The following is a 17,526-nucleotide window of genomic DNA, read 5'->3' on the forward strand; positions in this document are numbered from 1 at the left end:
AAGAGTGCTTCTCACACTGTCACCATCTGGAGTTTTATACACATGAACAGGGCCACCTCCACTTCCCCCTCTCTTTGGGGGGGAAATGCAAAATTACCAAATGCAAAAAGAACGTTTGTGGCTCCTGCACTTAGGAAATAGTGAAGGAGTAACTGCTGTTGAGCTTTCTGGCTATTCTTGTGCTGTTTGCAGCCTGTAAGGGGTGTACAGTGTAGTGGCTGTGTTGATATGCCAGGGTAGAGCACACAATTAACAGTGAGCACACGAACAAGAGGAAGAGTGTGAGTGTCAAATACAACATGTGTTTCTCTTCAGGACAGCAGGTCAGCAGTGGCCTGTTATGCCCAGGGACACACATTTCCCTCTGAAGTCACTCACAGCCCTTTGTCCCTGGGGGGACTGCCTGATAACAGGGTCTGTGTTCAAAGCTCGGGGTGCTTTTTGGACAGCCTTGTTCCAACATCTCCACACGTTAGCAGTCTGTCAGAGCACTTACTTGAGGTGAGGGTGTGGGGTGGCTTGCTGCCGGGGTGTTTCCGTGGGGCTGGGCTGGCTGGGCGCTCGGCCCTGGGCGGGAGGCCTGGGCTGCTGTGGGGGGAAGGCGCCGGCCTTGGGGGCCTGCACTGGAGAGGAGCCGCTGGCTGATCGGACCTGCTGGGGAGATCCAGGCGACCTTTGCTGCTGAGGGGAGGTGGACTGGGGGCTCTGGGGCTGCTGGCCTTGAGGAGAGAGCCGCTGCTGTGGGGGTGCGTTCGTTCGTGGAGGCTGAGATCCTTGTGGCTGGCGCGGCCCACCTGGAAGGGACGTGGAGACATAACGTGAGGGAGTGCACGTGCTGGGCAACAAGCATGGAGCATATCTATGGAAAGATGGGCTTTGCTAAGAGGAGAGACTCTTCAGAGTAGCTTCATGAATAAGTAGAAGGAAAATCCTCTCTTATAGGCCTAAGATTGGTGTCATGCCCTCTTCTCTAGAGCTGTCCATTTCTCTACCTCCCTCAGCACTAAAGAAGCACCTCCAGTCTCCCCAAAGGGAGTCACTCCAACCTGCCTTACCCTTCATGGATCTGGTATTTCTTACCCTTGGTGAGCACTTGCTGCTTGAGGAAGGAAGAGCCACTGGAGAACCAACTGTGTGGGAAATGTAAGCTGACCCTGCTGGTTTGGGTCAGCAGTCCATTCATATTCCTAGCAGTTTTATGTCAGACACTCCGTCCTATCACTATTCCTCTATTCCAGAATCATCACCAGGTGGCTTCAGCTGCTTTGGTAGCAAGACTCTCAAAACTGAGGAGGATGTAGAAAACAATTGGATGTGACATGACAGATAATACTGTGAGAAGCTGACAAAAGTGACATATAGTTTTGCTGGATCTCACAGGTGGTCAGGGGAGTTTTGTGAGAAAAATCTTAGCAGAGAATTGGAGTACTGGAGACAGATGGAGAGTAGTATCCTGCAAGGCCAACAGCTCATATCAGTAATAGTATGGAATGCCAAGATTACATAGATGTGTTTAGTATCAGAAATGCTGAATTTTGGATGCAGCAAAACTGTGACTGATAAGAAGAAGATAGTTAGAGGTGGGTGTTAATTGGGTAGAAGGCTGAAATGGAGAAAGGAAGGGAAGGTGGCAAAAATGAGGGTCTAATCAGTTATGTGAATTGAGTGGTTGGTGTGATCTGGCTACCCATGGGGCAGACTTGTGCTTCATCACCTCAGCATACATCAGGGCACTGAGACAAACCTGTTGTTCTGACCAAGCCTCATAAGTCAAACCTGTTTCTGCTGTCAGGAGGAGCTGGGGGTGTGCTCTTGCTGACATGGGAACTCCTGGACAGATGGATCAAGGATCCTGGCATTGCAACATTGATGTCTGTTCCAGACCTGACAATACCAGCATCTTCCCATCACTTCTTAACACTTGTAGCCACCACAGCTTTGTGCAAACACAATATACTCCATGCCCAGAATCCTGCCCAGTGCCAGTTTAAGTGGCCTTGTTTTGCTGAGGCAAGTCCTACCAGTGGTATCAACTGGATCAGTATCAAATTTTCATCCCACCTTCTTAGCTGCTGTGGAATATGACAATATCTACTTTAATAGTACACTGAATTTGCTGCCTGCTTCTCAGTGAATTGGAAGCGAGCGAAACCTTTATCCTGATACTTTCATTTAGAAGGCAAACTGATAGGACTCAGAGTCATCACTGTCATGGGAATCAGAGAACTGTACCTTGGGGAGGAGGCCGTGGTTGTGACAGTTGACCAAGCTGAGGTCCAGGCTGAGATTTCATTGACACAGGCTGAACTTGTGGAGGCTAGAGGAAAAAAAGCCAATCCAGTTAATACAGAGTCCCCAAAGAGAAGCCCTGAGGTAATACAGGAACTGTAGAGTCATGAAGTGTTCCTTAAATACACACTCACACACATGCAGCATCTGGCTGGTAAAATCTCATGGGACTGAAATGGAGAGGTGAGTAATAAAGAGCATAGAAGTTGTTTGTGCACAGGGAATAACAATGAAGTTACAGTTTAGAATGTTTTTTAAGCAATCAGGAATTACCAAATGTGTCTGGCCCGAGGGGTTCTCTTAGTCCCATCTCCCATTTTGGACAGCTTCCAGCACCAGATGTTCCAAAGGAAGGAGGGATGAACCATGGAAATGTCTATGGAGTAATCATCTCTGTACCCTAAGGGGTCTCTTGATTGCTAATAAGCAAGGGCCAGCTTCAGCCCTGAAACATGAAGCTTATTATCTGCTCCACAAAGTCTTTGCAACAGTTCCAGATACTTTGGTTTGATATTTACATCCAGACCCTTTGAGTCTTGCTCAGCTTTCAGCCTCACTGTCTTTCCCATTTCTTATCCCCGTTGCTTTGTTCTGAGTTTTGAGACTAGTTCTCACAACCTGCCCATGCTAGGCCATTCATTATTTTGCAAACCTTCACTGCCCTCTCTCTCATTCCCCTCCTTTCTAAAGCTGAGAGACTGAATCCCTCCAGTCCCTCCATGGGAATATTTCCAAGCCCCTAATTGTTTTCATCACCAACTTCTCTTTCCCAGCTTTGTAATTCCTTCTGCAGATGCCAGAGATGGGTCTGCTTACATTTTTCCAGATGAAGCAATATCTGGGTTCTCTGTATACATTGCCAGTTCATTTCTCCTGCATCCTGATTTCCTGCTTTTCCCTTGTCAACACAACCATAGGCTGAGCAATGGTTTTCATTAGCCTGTATGCGACAAAGTGTTTCTCAAGGGAATGGCTAGTGCCACTTGAAAGTTCTGCACATTGTTTATGCTCTCCATCTCTCTGCCCCCAGCTTAGCTTACCCTTCAGTCTTCCATATGGAGTTTCATTTGCTGTTGTGGTGACTGAACATACATACCTCTGTCAGATGTGCTTCGCTGCCATCCCTGGTCCTGACTAATGCAAATAATTTGGTGCCATCTGCTCTTTCTTCTCTCTCACTGTTTAGTCTTTTTGACAGATATTTTAACAAACAGATTAAGCAACACAGAGCTGCTGCACAAAGGGCTGGTCCAAAGTTAACAAAAGTCTGAGTATGCCTATTGCACAAAATTGTTTATGAAAACGGGAAGATGGAGACAGATAGGCTGGTAGATGCTGGATTATTTACACGGAGAACATCATGATAAAAGGGTCTTCAAGGCTCCTGAAAGGTCAGGAGAGTGAGCTAAGTGATTGTGGAAATGGGAAGAAACGTTTCATAGTTGGAAACATTGAAATTAGTTTCAAGTGACTAACATAAATGTGATGAAGTTGCCAGTCCATCTTTTGCCCTGTTTATCTGGGACTTGCAAATGGACAGGGAATTTTCCATTCATGGCTTCTAGCCCTATATAGCTTGAGAACTAAACCTTGCCTTGGTGTTGATGGAAACTTACTATCCTAATGCGGGGAGACATCCTGATTAGACCAGCCAAAGAAAGGGAATTAGATCTCATATTCACCTCTACAGCCAACCAAGGCATCTCAGAGATAAAGGCAAAACAGCTTTCAGAAGCTGAGAGATGAAGGGGTGAGGATCAGACCTAGGTCTTCTCCCTTTGGAAGAGAAACAGTGAAGGGAAAGTCTGGTGGTGGGTCAGAGAGGTGAGGGAAGGACTGCAGTGTAACCATGAAACTGGTTTTCATGTTGAAGGCATGAAAGCAAATTTGTCATTAACATCTTATCCTGTCCTGGGCTCAGCCAGCCCATGAACATGGCCAGGCTCAGTATACTTGAAGTATCCCCTGTGTTAACTGTTTGCAAGAATTAAAATCTCTCATATCTGTGTCTTTATCTGAGGTCAGCTTCTGCTGCACAGTAAAACTTTACCTTTTAGCCCCTCCATGCTTTCTTTCTTTCATAGCTCATCTGTTACCTTGCCTAAGGCTTTTTGACTAGCTACATCAGTTTGACTGATTGCCTCTTATCTACCACTTCATGAATGAATTCCCAAAGTAATGAAAGGAAAAGAATCAAAAGGAAATGAATGGGACATCTTTCTTTCTTCACAAAAAATAATTTGGTAGATGGTCTTAAGCTGTGGTTTCTGCTGGTTTATTTATTTTTCTCTAATATTCTTTAAATTACCATTTGAGATAATTCATAAAGTCTATGACTTACTTGTCTAAATTTTTCTACGTTACTGTTACAGCTTTCAAAACACTTATTTTTATTTGTTGTACACCAGTCCTCCGGAGCAATATCTGTTTCTAATGATATTTTACAGGTTTTTTTGGCAGCTTCATCATTTCCCAAATTCAGCTCACTGGATGTGGCCATCTGGAGCTGGGGACTTAATAATTTTTTAAAAATATCAATCATCACTGATTTAATAACTGTTTTTGTTCTCTCCCATGTCATTCTGATCAGGAAAAACTATAATGAGGTAATGAAGTTCCCCACTTTCAGTGATTACACTTACTAAAGTCCTAACACTGTCCCTGTTGTCTTCATTTTCTCCCTTAACTTTGTCTGAGCCTTCGAGCCCACCAATTGTTTGGTAGGGTTCCATTATCTGATGAGCTCAAAGAATTTGTTTCATTCTGTCCTCTATAGGTTCTTCAAAGTTAATTTCTGTCCTTTTTACGTTTCCTTTTATTACTTGTATGATGCTGCATAAAGGGCTTCTTAAATGTTAGATTTCAAAATGTAAAAGATTTTTTCCCTGTTTATCTTGAATGTCCTTTTTGTTGCTTAAGTCTACAAGTTTATCTCTTACATTCTTGGTTCAGGACAAGGTCAGAAATATATATATGTATTCTGGAAAGCAGTGGTCTCTCAAATAGCATTTGTACAGTTTTACTGTTAGGAAGTTGATTAATTTTCTTTTCTCCCTGCTTGTGTCATACCCTTACTTTTTGATATCACATTTGTGCCTTGGACATTTAATGGTACACACTCACTTTCTGAATTTGTACCTGGGTGTTTCTGAAGGCAATGTCAAAGTGTTTTTTCCTCCCTCTGAATTCCTGTCCCACTGTGATATTTGACTTGACAGCTGAAGTCTCACATTGTTGTGACTTTTTAATTTTCCATCTCTGTCAATTCTGTGCACTCAGTTTCATAATTTCTCAGTTTTTCTTAACCGAGAGACTAGTATAAAGAGGTCCAATAATACATATAGGTATTCTGTTCATACCCATAGGATAGCCAAGGATTCATAATTCTATGTATTCAGTACTGCTGTCTTTATGCTCACAATTGCTATTTGTATTCCTTCTGTGGTAGTTTCCACCTGTAGCCCTAGTTCTGCATCTCACCAGCCTTGTATTTAATTATTTCTCTCTGGGCACTTCTAACTGTTACAACATTACGTTAGTAATGTAGCATGTGCAATTCTTGTGATGTTTGTGGCACCAAGATCTTTCTCTATAGTAAAACACCCTAGTTAACAGGTTTGTGGGTTTAATATTCTTGATTATATATACAGGTATTTCTAGGTTGTATTCCTGATGAAGACCCTTTGACATCCTATCCCTTCAAGACCATTTGTTTTGTTCTTGTTTTGGCCCTAATTTAGGTCTGTTGTAATCCAATCCAATCTAATCCAATCCAATCCAATCCTGTACCAGTACATTATGGACACAGAAAACAGATGCAGCTGTCCTTGTTCTCAGTTTCTGCTGGCTTGCCGTTTGCTCTTAGTTCATACAATCTATGTCTTGGCTATTTCAGATGGTAGTTCTTAATTCCACTTTGTAAATGCTATCTCTTCTGTGTCACTTTCCCTGCCTCGCAGCATTTTTAGTGTCTATTAAATGTTTAGTCCTTCACTCTAGCTAAAACTTGGAGTTACCCCAAATACCCCTCATGCTGGGCCTGGTTTAGCAGGAGTGGACTATCATATGACAAAGGCAGAGCATCATAAAGTGCCTTCTCCCATTTTTTTGTTTCAAGTGGAAATGAAAATTGTACCAGTGCATTGCAATCACTTTTGTCTCTCAACCTTTTTACACTCTTGTTTTTTCTATTGTTCCAATTTGTTGTCGTCAAACTTTCATGCTTGGTTCCCTGTTAAATATTGCAAGTGCACCTGGATACTCATGTTATGTTCTGGGGTGTTTCATTTATATAGAACTGCCCCTGGGAAATGGGGCAATAAAATTAGGTGCATTTGATACTCAAAATGGATGTATGCAAGGAGAACTAAGGGGTCAGGATAAATGCAAAAGTGACAGGTTCTTGTATGATTTCAGCCTTAGTAAAGTCTCCCCCAATGAAGGGGACAAAAGATATCTCTGAAGAAGAAACTGCAATGAGGAATGGAACAAGTCTTGGTGGAGATTCCCACTTTCTGTTCTCGAAAGCAGAACAGGGATGCAGAAACCGGAACGAAACCTATCCTGAGGGATGGTGTTAGACAGGAAGTTGGGCACTAGAAGAACCTCTAGAAATTCCCATCTTCAATGTGAATCCATGGATTTAGCAAGTCAGAATGCCTAGATGCATGGACATGCTACTGGTGTGATGTCACATTTGTATGGAAGGAGGGTAAGGGAGAGAGATATATTCCTTAGCAGCACCCACTCCAAAAAGTCTGTGAGAGGCTGGAAAATCAGGAGTCAGTCTGTCCAATGCACTGCCATATGGGACTGTTCAACTCTCTGAGATGTCTGACTGCCTGACAGTCAGCGAGGAGAGAGAAAGAAAGACGTTCAGGGCAATAACTTGGTCACAAGGTCTCTGTCACTCATACCCATGGCCTCAGCGGTGACGGTGTAGATCCAGCAGTGACGACAAGCTGGCTCATTTTGGAAACAACCAGGTCAGCTATAAGCTGCCTGTCCTCTTCTACGTGCTCCCCAATCAGGGGCATCGAGCTGTCCATCACCTGCCACAGGAGGAAAAAACAACTGTTAGTAAGGTGGCTTCCTGCTGGCAGATGCCTGTTTGAACTCACCTGTTACATTAACTTGTTTTGTGTCTCCACATCCTTGCCAACATCCATAGTCACCACCCTCCTCATGCTGAAACATGCTTGACTTTTCCAGGTATGGGATTTAGCTTAGGGTTTTTTGGAAAGAGCATGTATTTCCCTGCAACACTCCATCTTCCTTCCCTTCACAACTTGGGACCCAAGCCAAGACTTATGGTGGCTGAAGGCTTTCTAAATAAACTAAATACGAATTTTCTCCTTCTCATGTCCTGAAGGGATGCCTCTGATGGAGAGGGTCTCTCTGGCATTGTCCTACAGTATTTGGGGGTGACATTGCAACTGAAAGGGCCGCAGGAGAAGACAAACAACATGTACTGATGCCTGAGGAGATGAGAGCAATGAGGACTGGAGGAAACCAGGAAACATTTGGGATTCATGAACACAAAGCACTGCACCCTGAGAGGGAAAATAAACACCACAGATGTGTAATGAATAGGATACCACCAAACCAGCACTGAGTGCAGGAAAATAAACTTGGTCTCTGCTTGTCTTCTTGATAATGCTGTGATACAACTGCTTCCCAAGCAAGTTCTACAACTCTGCTGGGGAAAACTGGGAAGCAAGGCTGTGGGGATGGGGGAAGGAAAACTGTCAAAGGGTCTTTGAGGTAAGAAATGGCCTCACAACAATAATAATGAAAACACAGCAGACCCTCAGCTGTATAGCAGCCCTGAACATAATTTTCAACAGTTCATCATAAATCAAGTGCTTTGCAAACATTAGCTAAATCCCACAGGAAGAACTGTACTCTGATGAAGTTAAGATTCAGCTGGAGTAAATATAATAGTACCAAAATACCAGGGTTGGGAGAGTTTATTTTATTTTGCTGTTATTTTTAAAGCAAACATTAAAATCCCTGGAAATGCAGAGTTGAAGGTTGAATTGCTCAAGAAAGGCACTGACTCACGCTCAGATAACAATCGGAAGTGCACTCCACCCTGGCAAGGCTGCAAGAATACACTCTTGGAGGGAAATGGAAAATTTTGCACCCTCTTTTTTTAGATTTAAAGTAGAGGAAATCAGTGAGGTGGGTTCACTGAGTTTGTATTCTGCTCTTTTCTTGCAGAATAATGATTTTGTTTAATTTCTATAGGTGTCTTCTATGAACACGAGAAAAGCTACCCAGAAAGTTTCAACTAGGGTACAAACGGAGAGTGGGTTGATGTTTCTATCCATGGCCTATGTGGCCTGGGAGGCAAAACAAGGAGGTTAGAAAATCTGTTGCTGTTTGACAAAATACACAACGTGGCTTTTCCTTCCACTGTCCATTTAGCTGTTCTTCTGTCGAGAGAAGAGGTGGACAATGTGATGCTTCCCAACAGTGTCAGGGAATGGCCAATTCCCATCTGAGTCTCACTAGCCAGGGGCTCCTGAAGTCCCTCCAGCAGGTTCCTGCACAGGTTTCCCTCCTCTCCACTCCTATCTTAATAGGAAATGTGGTAATTATAGTACCGGAGAGAGAAGAGGTCTCCCGTGTCCCTGCATGGGGATGTCTCCCGCATCCCCTGTGACCGATGGATGCTGCCGTGTTACCACTAGATGATGCCATTGCCCTGCCGAGAGTCAGGCGAGCCGCGCTCCAGCCCTCCTGGGAGTCACCGAAATCGAAACACCCCGAACATCGCTTTTCACAGTCTCCTAGAATGGTTTGAGCTGGAAGGAACCGGTGAAGGTCATCCAGTCCAATACCTCTGCTATGAGCAGAGACATCAACTAGATCAGGTTCCTCTGAGCCCCATCCAGCCTGACCTTAAATGTCTCCACAGATAGGGCATCCACCACTATCCACACTGTAAAAAATGTCTTCCTTCTGTATAATCTGAATGTACCCTCTTTTAGTTTAACATATTTATAATTTGTCCTGTTGCAACAGGCCCTGCTAAAAGGTTCATTCCTCTGTTTCTTATGGGCTCCCTTTCTATACTGGAAGGTGCTGTAAGGTCTCCCCAGATCCTTTTCTTCTCCAGGCTGAACAGCCCCAGCTCTTTCAGCCTGTCTTCATTGCAGAGGTGCTCCAGCACTCTACTCATCTTCATGGCTCTCCTCTGCTCCAACACGTCCATTTTTCTCCTGTGCTCAGAATGCCAGAGCTGATTTCCCCATCTCAAGGGACTGCTTTTCCCTATCTCTGCAGTGGCAGAAGAGGAAGATAATGCTTTCTAAATCAAAGGCACCAGGGGAGTGAACCTTGGAGCAGGTTCCACCTGGACCAGTGAAGGTGCACCAGGGATGAGGCTATCTGCTGTCCTGATGTGGAGAGCCTGGCAGGGAAATGTGAGATGTGGGAGACAGCAAATACTGGAGTGAAAAATCACATGCACGAGGGAAGGCCTTTGGAAATGGCAGCGATTTCTGTGGGTGAAATGACACAGGTGGTTGCCACTGAACTGAAAAGAATCATAAGATGTCACCTTGCCTGTTGTCCTTGGTCTGGAACTGGGCAGACACAAATGCTAATACTGAATAAATCAACTGGTTGAGAGGAATACACAAATCACAAATTGTATTCATCCCTTCCCAGGTGATCACAGAACAGCTGGGCAAGGAAAGAAGACATCAGCACATATGGACCTGGCCAAGGTCAGGGGCTGCTCCTGGTGCAGCTGCTGTTGCCTGATCAGGTGTATGAGGGGTGAAGGAAAAGTGCCCAGGCAGAGAAGAGACTCGGGAAAAGACCACCCTGGTTCTCCCTCTGTGCCTATCTGATGCTGAAGGCTGAAGGCTTGGCTTGTTTTTTCACACTCTGATGTGCAAGGGTGCAGTGTTAGGTGATTTCCAGGGAAGGAGGGAAGGAGGGAAGGAGGGAAGGAGGGAAGGAGGGAAGGAAGGAAGGAAGGAAGGAAGGAGGGAAGGAAGGAGGGAAGGAAGGAAGGAAGGAAGGAAGGAAGGAAGGAAGGAAGGAAGGAAGGAAGGAAGGAAGGAAGGAAGGAAGGAAGGAAGGAAGGAAGGAAGGGAAACTGATGATTAGACATATCAAAACAAATGCTAGGCAGTGCTGAAGGGATGAGCAGGGTTCCTTGCAGGGCAGCAAGGAGCATGTCTAGTAACATACGTTAGCTCTGTGGCAGTCAGCGCTTATCTTAGTCTTCCAGAAGGAAGAATAAATCACATGGACCATTTTGCTTGCCCTATACTTGTTTCAAATTTTTCAGCTTAGCAAAGATGTGGAAATGGGTTAGATTATAGAAAAATCAAAAAGAGAAAAAGGGAGAGGGGAGATTGTTAAACCATACGTGGTGTTGAGCTCTTTTGAGAATCTGGCTGCTGACACCAGTGTAGAATTTGCATTATTTTGAGGCATTCTGATTGAGTGCTGACTACTTATGTGGAATATTTCCTCAAAGTGACAAAGTTGTTTAAAGCAGAGGAGGAAAGAATTACCAACATTTACTGTTAAATTAACAATCTGTTTCAATAAGAGCCATGAAAATGGTACATAAGTGTGCTAATGCTTTGAAGGCAGAAACATAACTGATTCTGCAACTTGCCATGGGAAAAGAAAAGATGGTGAAGTTCAAGTAAGAGCAAATACCATGTGTGCAAGATTACTCTTGTGCTGTTGATAACTCATCTGTCTTAATCTGAATTTGTTTGCAACAAACCACTGTGATAAATCTCAGTTCACAGAACTGCCCATCATTACTTCTGTGAATCTTTCCTGAAGAACTGCTTTGCACAGTGAAAATTAATTACTGCCTGCAATTGCATTGTGCAAATTCCTTGTTTGTTCAGCCCATTTAGGCGTCCTTTCTTGTAAAATGTCACAGCACACTGTTCCTTCTTACCAAGAAAATACAACTGTCACACTGTCAAATAACTTTTTTCTCCCACTATCAAAAGAAAAAAGCAAAACAAGGGATCAGTTTCAGAGCAAGAAAAGTACCCCAGGAAGCTGGCTGGAGGCAATTAATTACTTGTCAACATCTCCCTCAGATCTGCATAAAAAGGTGCCTGTTTGGCTTTGTTCTGCTCTTTATACTGCACTGCTCTACTCCTTTCCCAACAATGTCCATCAGCCTGGCATCTGAATGCCTGCTAGAAGTTGGTATATCAGGCCTGCTCAGTCAGGTTCTCCACTGGGATAATTCAGCATGACCCATCTGAAATGATTGTGTTTCTCCTGATTTGTGTCATATTAGATGCATTGCTGTTTACCTTGGTCACACAGGGAGGAGCATGAGCTGCATGTCTGTGTGTGCAAACTGACGATGGCTGATAGGGCACGGATGTGCTTTTCACCACTCAGTCACACACAGGGGCAGATGTGAAAACCCTGAGGCATACCCAGACAGAGGCATATCATTTTTAAGCCCAGAACTAGCTGTGTGTGCACGTACATAGGCTTATGTGCAAGAATATATGCAGGGATATGAAAACCACATATCACATCTAACCATGTGTGGACACAATCCAAATGTCCTCGCAGTTGTCTCTAGCAAGATTTGCTCTTCCTTTCCCAGCTGCAGGGGCATGGAGATTTAAAAGTGCACAGCAGGGACTCAGCCTGCTCTGGGGGATGCTCCTGTAGGTGCTGCTGCATTGCCCTCGGGAGCAGCCCCATTAGCCCTGGCCCCACTTCAGGAAGGACAGAGGCTTGCCTGCTTTGGTGGCTGGCAGCACGCTTCTATCACATGGCCTTTGACAGGTCACTGCTCCCCTCCCTGGGGACAGCAGATACATGATGCAGGAATGTGCAGGCACCGAGGGCTCATGTGGTTCTCATCAGCATCGCAGCAGCCCTCGGCGGGTGGGACTGCTCTCCCACACATAGCTTTGCAGTGTGTCAGCAGCCCTGCATGAAGCCAAAGGCTGGCTCTGCTCGTCCTCCTCGGCTGGCCTGTGTTGGTGGAGTTTACAGCAGGTCAGATGTTGGGTCTCCTCGAGTCACATACCGACAGAGGCACTTGCTTACTTGCTGGATTTTCTCTCTTCCAGGGCATTTCTTCAGTTTCCACTTTGATTTTCTAGCCAACTTTCCGATCTCTGCCCCGCTAGGATGACCTGAGTGTGCTATTTACCCCACTTCCATATCTGCCTCCTGGCCTGGCAAGGAGCACCTTGAACTTTAGCTCTCAGAGCCACAATCTGTCCAGCTCTGAACACAAAATGTTGCAGTACACATTGCCCATAGTAACTCTGTGGTGCTTTATCTTGATGGCCTCTTATTGTAGTGAATACTGTCTGGGCAAAAGATTGTAGCAAATACACCTTTCTTTCTTTTGTTTAATCAAGTTGCTCCTGTTGCTTGTGGACTTTTTGCTTTGCTCTCACCATTTATTTTCCTCTTTTATATTAGATGACGCTAGGATTTTTGTTTGGAAGTCCCTTTTAAAGTGATTGATTGACAGGTTCATTCAGAGAGAAACTGAAAGTTTTAATGAACTGAATCATCTGCTGGAAAGCTGAGGTGGCCAAGCACTCTTCAGGTCTCCATTTCCTTTCATGGTCCACGCTGAGAAAGGAAAGCACTTCAACCCTGACACCTTGCTGTACATCTGCTAGTTTGTCTGGGGCTCTGATCAGTCCCTGACATGTCAGTGGGCCATGGCTTGGGGACACAGGTGGGCAGGGAGGAGCAGAGACTGCAGGAGCATGCAGGGTAAATGAGCATGTTGGTGCATGTGAGCTCCAAGGCAGAGTGCTTGCAGATACCCTTCCCAAAAGGCTGGCACTCAGCTTGCCCCAGCTCTCACCTCAATGATGTAGTCCTTCCCATCTTTGCTGTGCACAGCTTTGACAGCGCAGATATCAAGGCCTCCAAACATTTCTGCACAGGCATCTGCCCAGAGTCTGTACCTGCAGAAACCACAAGAGCATGGCCTTGGATTAGCTGTCCTTGGGTAGTCCCCCAGACCAGCCACCTGCCCTGCTGCCCACAACAACACAGAGATTTGGGAGCCCTTATTAGCAGGTGTCCTTCATATGCTTTGTTGGGTCATTGACTCCCTCTCTTGTGCAGGAGGTAGAGTGAATAAAAAAATCTTGCCTAAAGTCTCCCTTCATTTCAGATTGATTCAATCCTACCCTCAAAGCCACCTTAAAATGTTTCTTTCCCTCCTTGGTATTTACATCAGATCTCCAGTTGGTTGTCATTCAGCCAAGCTATAAATATTTAGCTCATTTAATCTCCCAGTAGTGTTGGCCCCTCAGCGTTTGCATTGGCTTTGCCTGAAAGCCCTCCATTATGCAGGCAGCTCTCTCCTGATAAGATGTCCTGGACATTAGCCCTGGAATGGGATCAGAAAGTGAGTGTCGAATTTAGCAAGGAGTAGCCATCCCCTCTCTGATCTGTAACCTAGTGGCTCCTGCATTTTACAATTTACTTTCAATTTTATCCTTTTACAGTCTCCTGCCTCCTTCTATCCCCTGGGTGCTGTTCCTAGCCAGGCAGTCTCATCACATGGACCAGAGGGAGACCTACAGGCTGCAGCCCTTTTCCCTGTCCATCCCAGGATGGGATTGTGAGCTGCTGCACCCTTATCCTGCTGGCAGAGGAGGAGAGAGGATGACAAGAGGAATATTATGGGGGAAAACACATCCCCCTGCTGTGCAAATGTGAGGGAATGAAGCAGCCTGGTTTTATTGCCTGTGCAGCTGTGCTGTGGTCCCAGCCATTTAAATAAAAATAATAATCTCAGAACAGCAGATCTTTAAGCAGGACTATGACGAGATGCAGAGGGAGGGAAGGCCACAGTCTCATGAAAACACTGACATTTTGCAGACCCTACAGGGACTGGGGAAAGAGCTGTTCTGGCTAAAGAACAAATTTACGTCCTTGAAGCCAGCCAGAGTCCCCATAGCTTGACAATATAATGATCAACTTGTGTGAACACAATGTCTCTGGGAAGAAGAAAAATGATGACTTATGACTACCAGTGCTCTTTTATCCCTAATGAGGAGACCAAGTGTGTTCATCCTGAACCCCCAAGGAAGACAGTGTCTGAGGGGGAGTCAGTAGCATCTGACTGAGCATCAGGAGGAGGAGAGCTAGGGGCTGCATGAGCCAGGCAGGAGGCACAGAGAGCACCCCTCATGCTCTGCTGTGGCCTCACAGCTTGGGCACCACTGTAGAAACCACCTCTGTTCCTGAGGAACACCTCTGGGTGTCTGAGTTCAGCAGTCAGGCTCAGCAGATTGTTGTTCATGCCAGAGACCCTTAACTACACGTCTTCCATGTTTGCTGGCCATGGGTGAGCACTGGAAAGCATCAGAGCTGCTGGGGTGTAGCAGGAGTATTATGGGGAAGAAGAGCATATTTATGCTTGTGCACCAGGTGTTGCATTTTCAGAGGATTTACTGTCATTTCTGCATTACCTGAACAGTTCAATCCTTTGCACTGCTGTTCAGTACAGTTGGTACCTCAGGTTGCTCCTACTCATCAGAACATTTGAGCACATTGCTGCCTTGTTTCATGCACTGACAACTCACAGATTTCAACAGGTTTTGTTGCATGAATGGCTGAATAAAGATAGAGTGGTGCTATGTCTACAAAACGAACCTTCAAAATGCAGTGTTGCAGGCTGGCAGGAATCTGGGTTTTAGTCCTACAACACTGCAGTGAGGTAATGTCTGCCCTTCATCTCTCTAGCTTCAGCTGTGGTATAAACAGCCAGGATGCATCATCATGTCCACGTCCCACAGTACTACTAGGGTCACCTTCAGCATCTGATTTGGGGCTTGGCTTCCTTGTTTCACAGAACTAAAGGTGCAGAAGGGACCTTAGATGATGCCTGCACAACTCTCATGTTCCAAAGAGAAGACATTTCTTTAATCTGGTCTGAAAGAGGACAGAGATTTGCCATCTCTTCCAGAGAATTGATTTCTGTGCTATGCTATCCTTACTGTAAGAAAATAAAGGAAATGTTCAAAGGAATTTTTTCTGCTAGAATTGATTTCTTAAAGTATTACACTTGTAATATAAGTAGTGAGAAATGCCTATAAACAGGCTTTCATATATTTAAATATCATATATTTAAAGATCCTATGCCCTTTCAGTTTTTTCATCTTTAGGATTAAGTGGTGTTCAGCTTGGGTACACTTCTTCCAGACCTGTAACAGCCAATGAAGGAGAGTGAACCTCTGCACTGCAGGCATGGATTCATTATTCTTTAGCCTACACTTCTAGTGGAAAAATATCAGTCGTCTGCTAACTGAAAAAGGTGGAAAAATACACAGAACTACATACAATTGTTGCATGTTTTTCTCATCATTTTGCTTAAGTTTTGAATGTTCCTTTTATATTGTCCTTTGGACTTTCTCTAGCTCCTTGCTATTCCTCTTCAAATGTAGTGCCCAAACCTGGAGAGAGTCAGAATTAATCATGATCCTAACAAACTGAAGGTATAATCTGAAAAAAATCTTGAATTCACTAGGGAAGAATGCCTACATGTCATCTATGGATTCAATAAATCTATGAATAATCTACCTAGATGGAATAGAGAAAGGTGACAAGAACAAACATTAGCTCTGCAGAATAGGAGTTACAGCAAAGCATGTTACCATGAGTCTACAGGACCATGCAGCTGCACTGTTAGCAAATATCACACTGATTTGAATACATGAACATAGCATCTGCAAATTTGAGTCTGTAAGATGCATGAGGGAATTCTTTCTGCTCTGTTCAGCAGTGAGAACACCTTAGCTAAGACAGTGACCACTTTTACAAGACTGAAGCAAAAATGTGCTTTTAGCACTTCAGCTGACAGTTTTCTCCCGCTGTTAAGCAGAAGAAAACCACTTTTCTGTGTCTGCCTCTCAGTAGTAATGTACTTAGAATAACTTCATGTTACTTTGTGTTTTGTGCTTTGACCTTTCTGATTTTACCCCTACATGTTTGTACTGGTATGCTTGACCTAGCATGCTGGTCTCGTTTCCTGTGGTCACATTCACTAAAGATCTAATGATTTAGCAATGTTGGTTTCTAGCTGTACTTTCAGTCTGCTCTTCAAAATAAGACAGTTTGCCTTTGTGTCCTCAGTATATTTTTAAGAAAACACTCAGTCTTTTAAACTCTTTATCCAGCCTCCCATGAGACCTCACTTACCAGTTCTCTCAATTAACCAAAGACAGAAATACAATTCCTCCCTTCTAACCCAAGAATAGCTAATAGTGTCTCGAAACACTCTTCCTTACCTCTCTGTCATTGCAATCTGTTCTAGCATCGCAGAACCTGTGTTTGCCTTCCAGTTGCCAGAGATGGAAGTCCTCCTAGGAAAACAAACCAAAAACATAACCTGAACATGAAAATAGACTCCTGACCCATCCTCCTGCATACGGTAGTCCTCATTCTTGGCTCTGTGCTTGTGCAGGAGGGGATGAGGTGAGGTTCTTCCTCCCAGAAGCCTTTCCAAATCCTTCCTGAACAACACTCCATACAGGATATGTTGTTTAGACTCATGAAAAACTGACTGAGGATTTAGACAGAGAAACCTCCAAGGAATCTTGAGCACACATCAGGCTCTGTGAGTACTTTCTTTCTTTGTACATCAGACCTAGAGGAGCTGAAATGTGTGTAAAAGATCTCTAGGATAATCACCCTTGTGTTCTGCAATGGGTAGCATCTTCCATCCACAGAACAGAAGCTCTACAGGCAAGTATTTGCCGAGCAGCTTCACAAAATGTCAGCTCTGACATTCTGGGTCTACTTAAATTTGATTTCAATGGTACCTCTGGATCCACTTCAATTTGATTTCAGTGGTACTGATGTCATAGAATATATTATCATACTGTTTTTTCACTGACTTTTCACTGACCTGTCAGTGGCTCACTGTGTTTGGACTTAAAGAATTTCTTATTTCAAAATCTTTGGAGTTTCATTAGCTGCAACTGATAGCTAATTTCCAAAAAAGGTACTGTTGCTGGAAAATTCTGTGTTTCACCATCACCTGTCAGGGGTGAAAATTTTCCTTTTCTTGACCTTAGGCCCAAGGCAGACATTGGACAGGCTGCTGTGACAGCAACCAGATAACCCTTCCACAGTGTGCAAGCTAGGACAAGCCAACAGGATACATCCAGGGAGCCTCTCCATGCTGAAGATTTAGGTAGAGATTTAGGAGGGGAGTATGAGATGTGATCCAACACT

General features: G+C 44.4%; 1 protein-coding gene across 1 annotated transcript in view; it reads right to left on the reverse strand.

The window, feature by feature from the left end:
* Positions 1-17,526, reverse strand: part of SYN3 (synapsin III) — a 191,476-nt gene that overhangs the window by 6,498 nt on the left and 167,452 nt on the right. Inside the window, exons 9-13 of the mRNA XM_085049701.1 lie at positions 16,578-16,652; positions 13,139-13,241; positions 7,206-7,340; positions 2,233-2,317; positions 497-794 (exon numbers count right to left, since the gene is read on the reverse strand). Coding sequence (XP_084905827.1) covers positions 497-794; positions 2,233-2,317; positions 7,206-7,340; positions 13,139-13,241; positions 16,578-16,652 — 696 coding nt within the window. The remainder of the gene's footprint in view (positions 1-496; positions 795-2,232; positions 2,318-7,205; positions 7,341-13,138; positions 13,242-16,577; positions 16,653-17,526) is intronic.

The sequence above is a fragment of the Lichenostomus cassidix genome, chromosome 1Ab (genome assembly GCF_008360975.1).
Source record: "Lichenostomus cassidix isolate B80296 chromosome 1Ab, HeHo_3.0, whole genome shotgun sequence".
NCBI lineage: Eukaryota > Metazoa > Chordata > Aves > Passeriformes > Meliphagidae > Lichenostomus > Lichenostomus cassidix.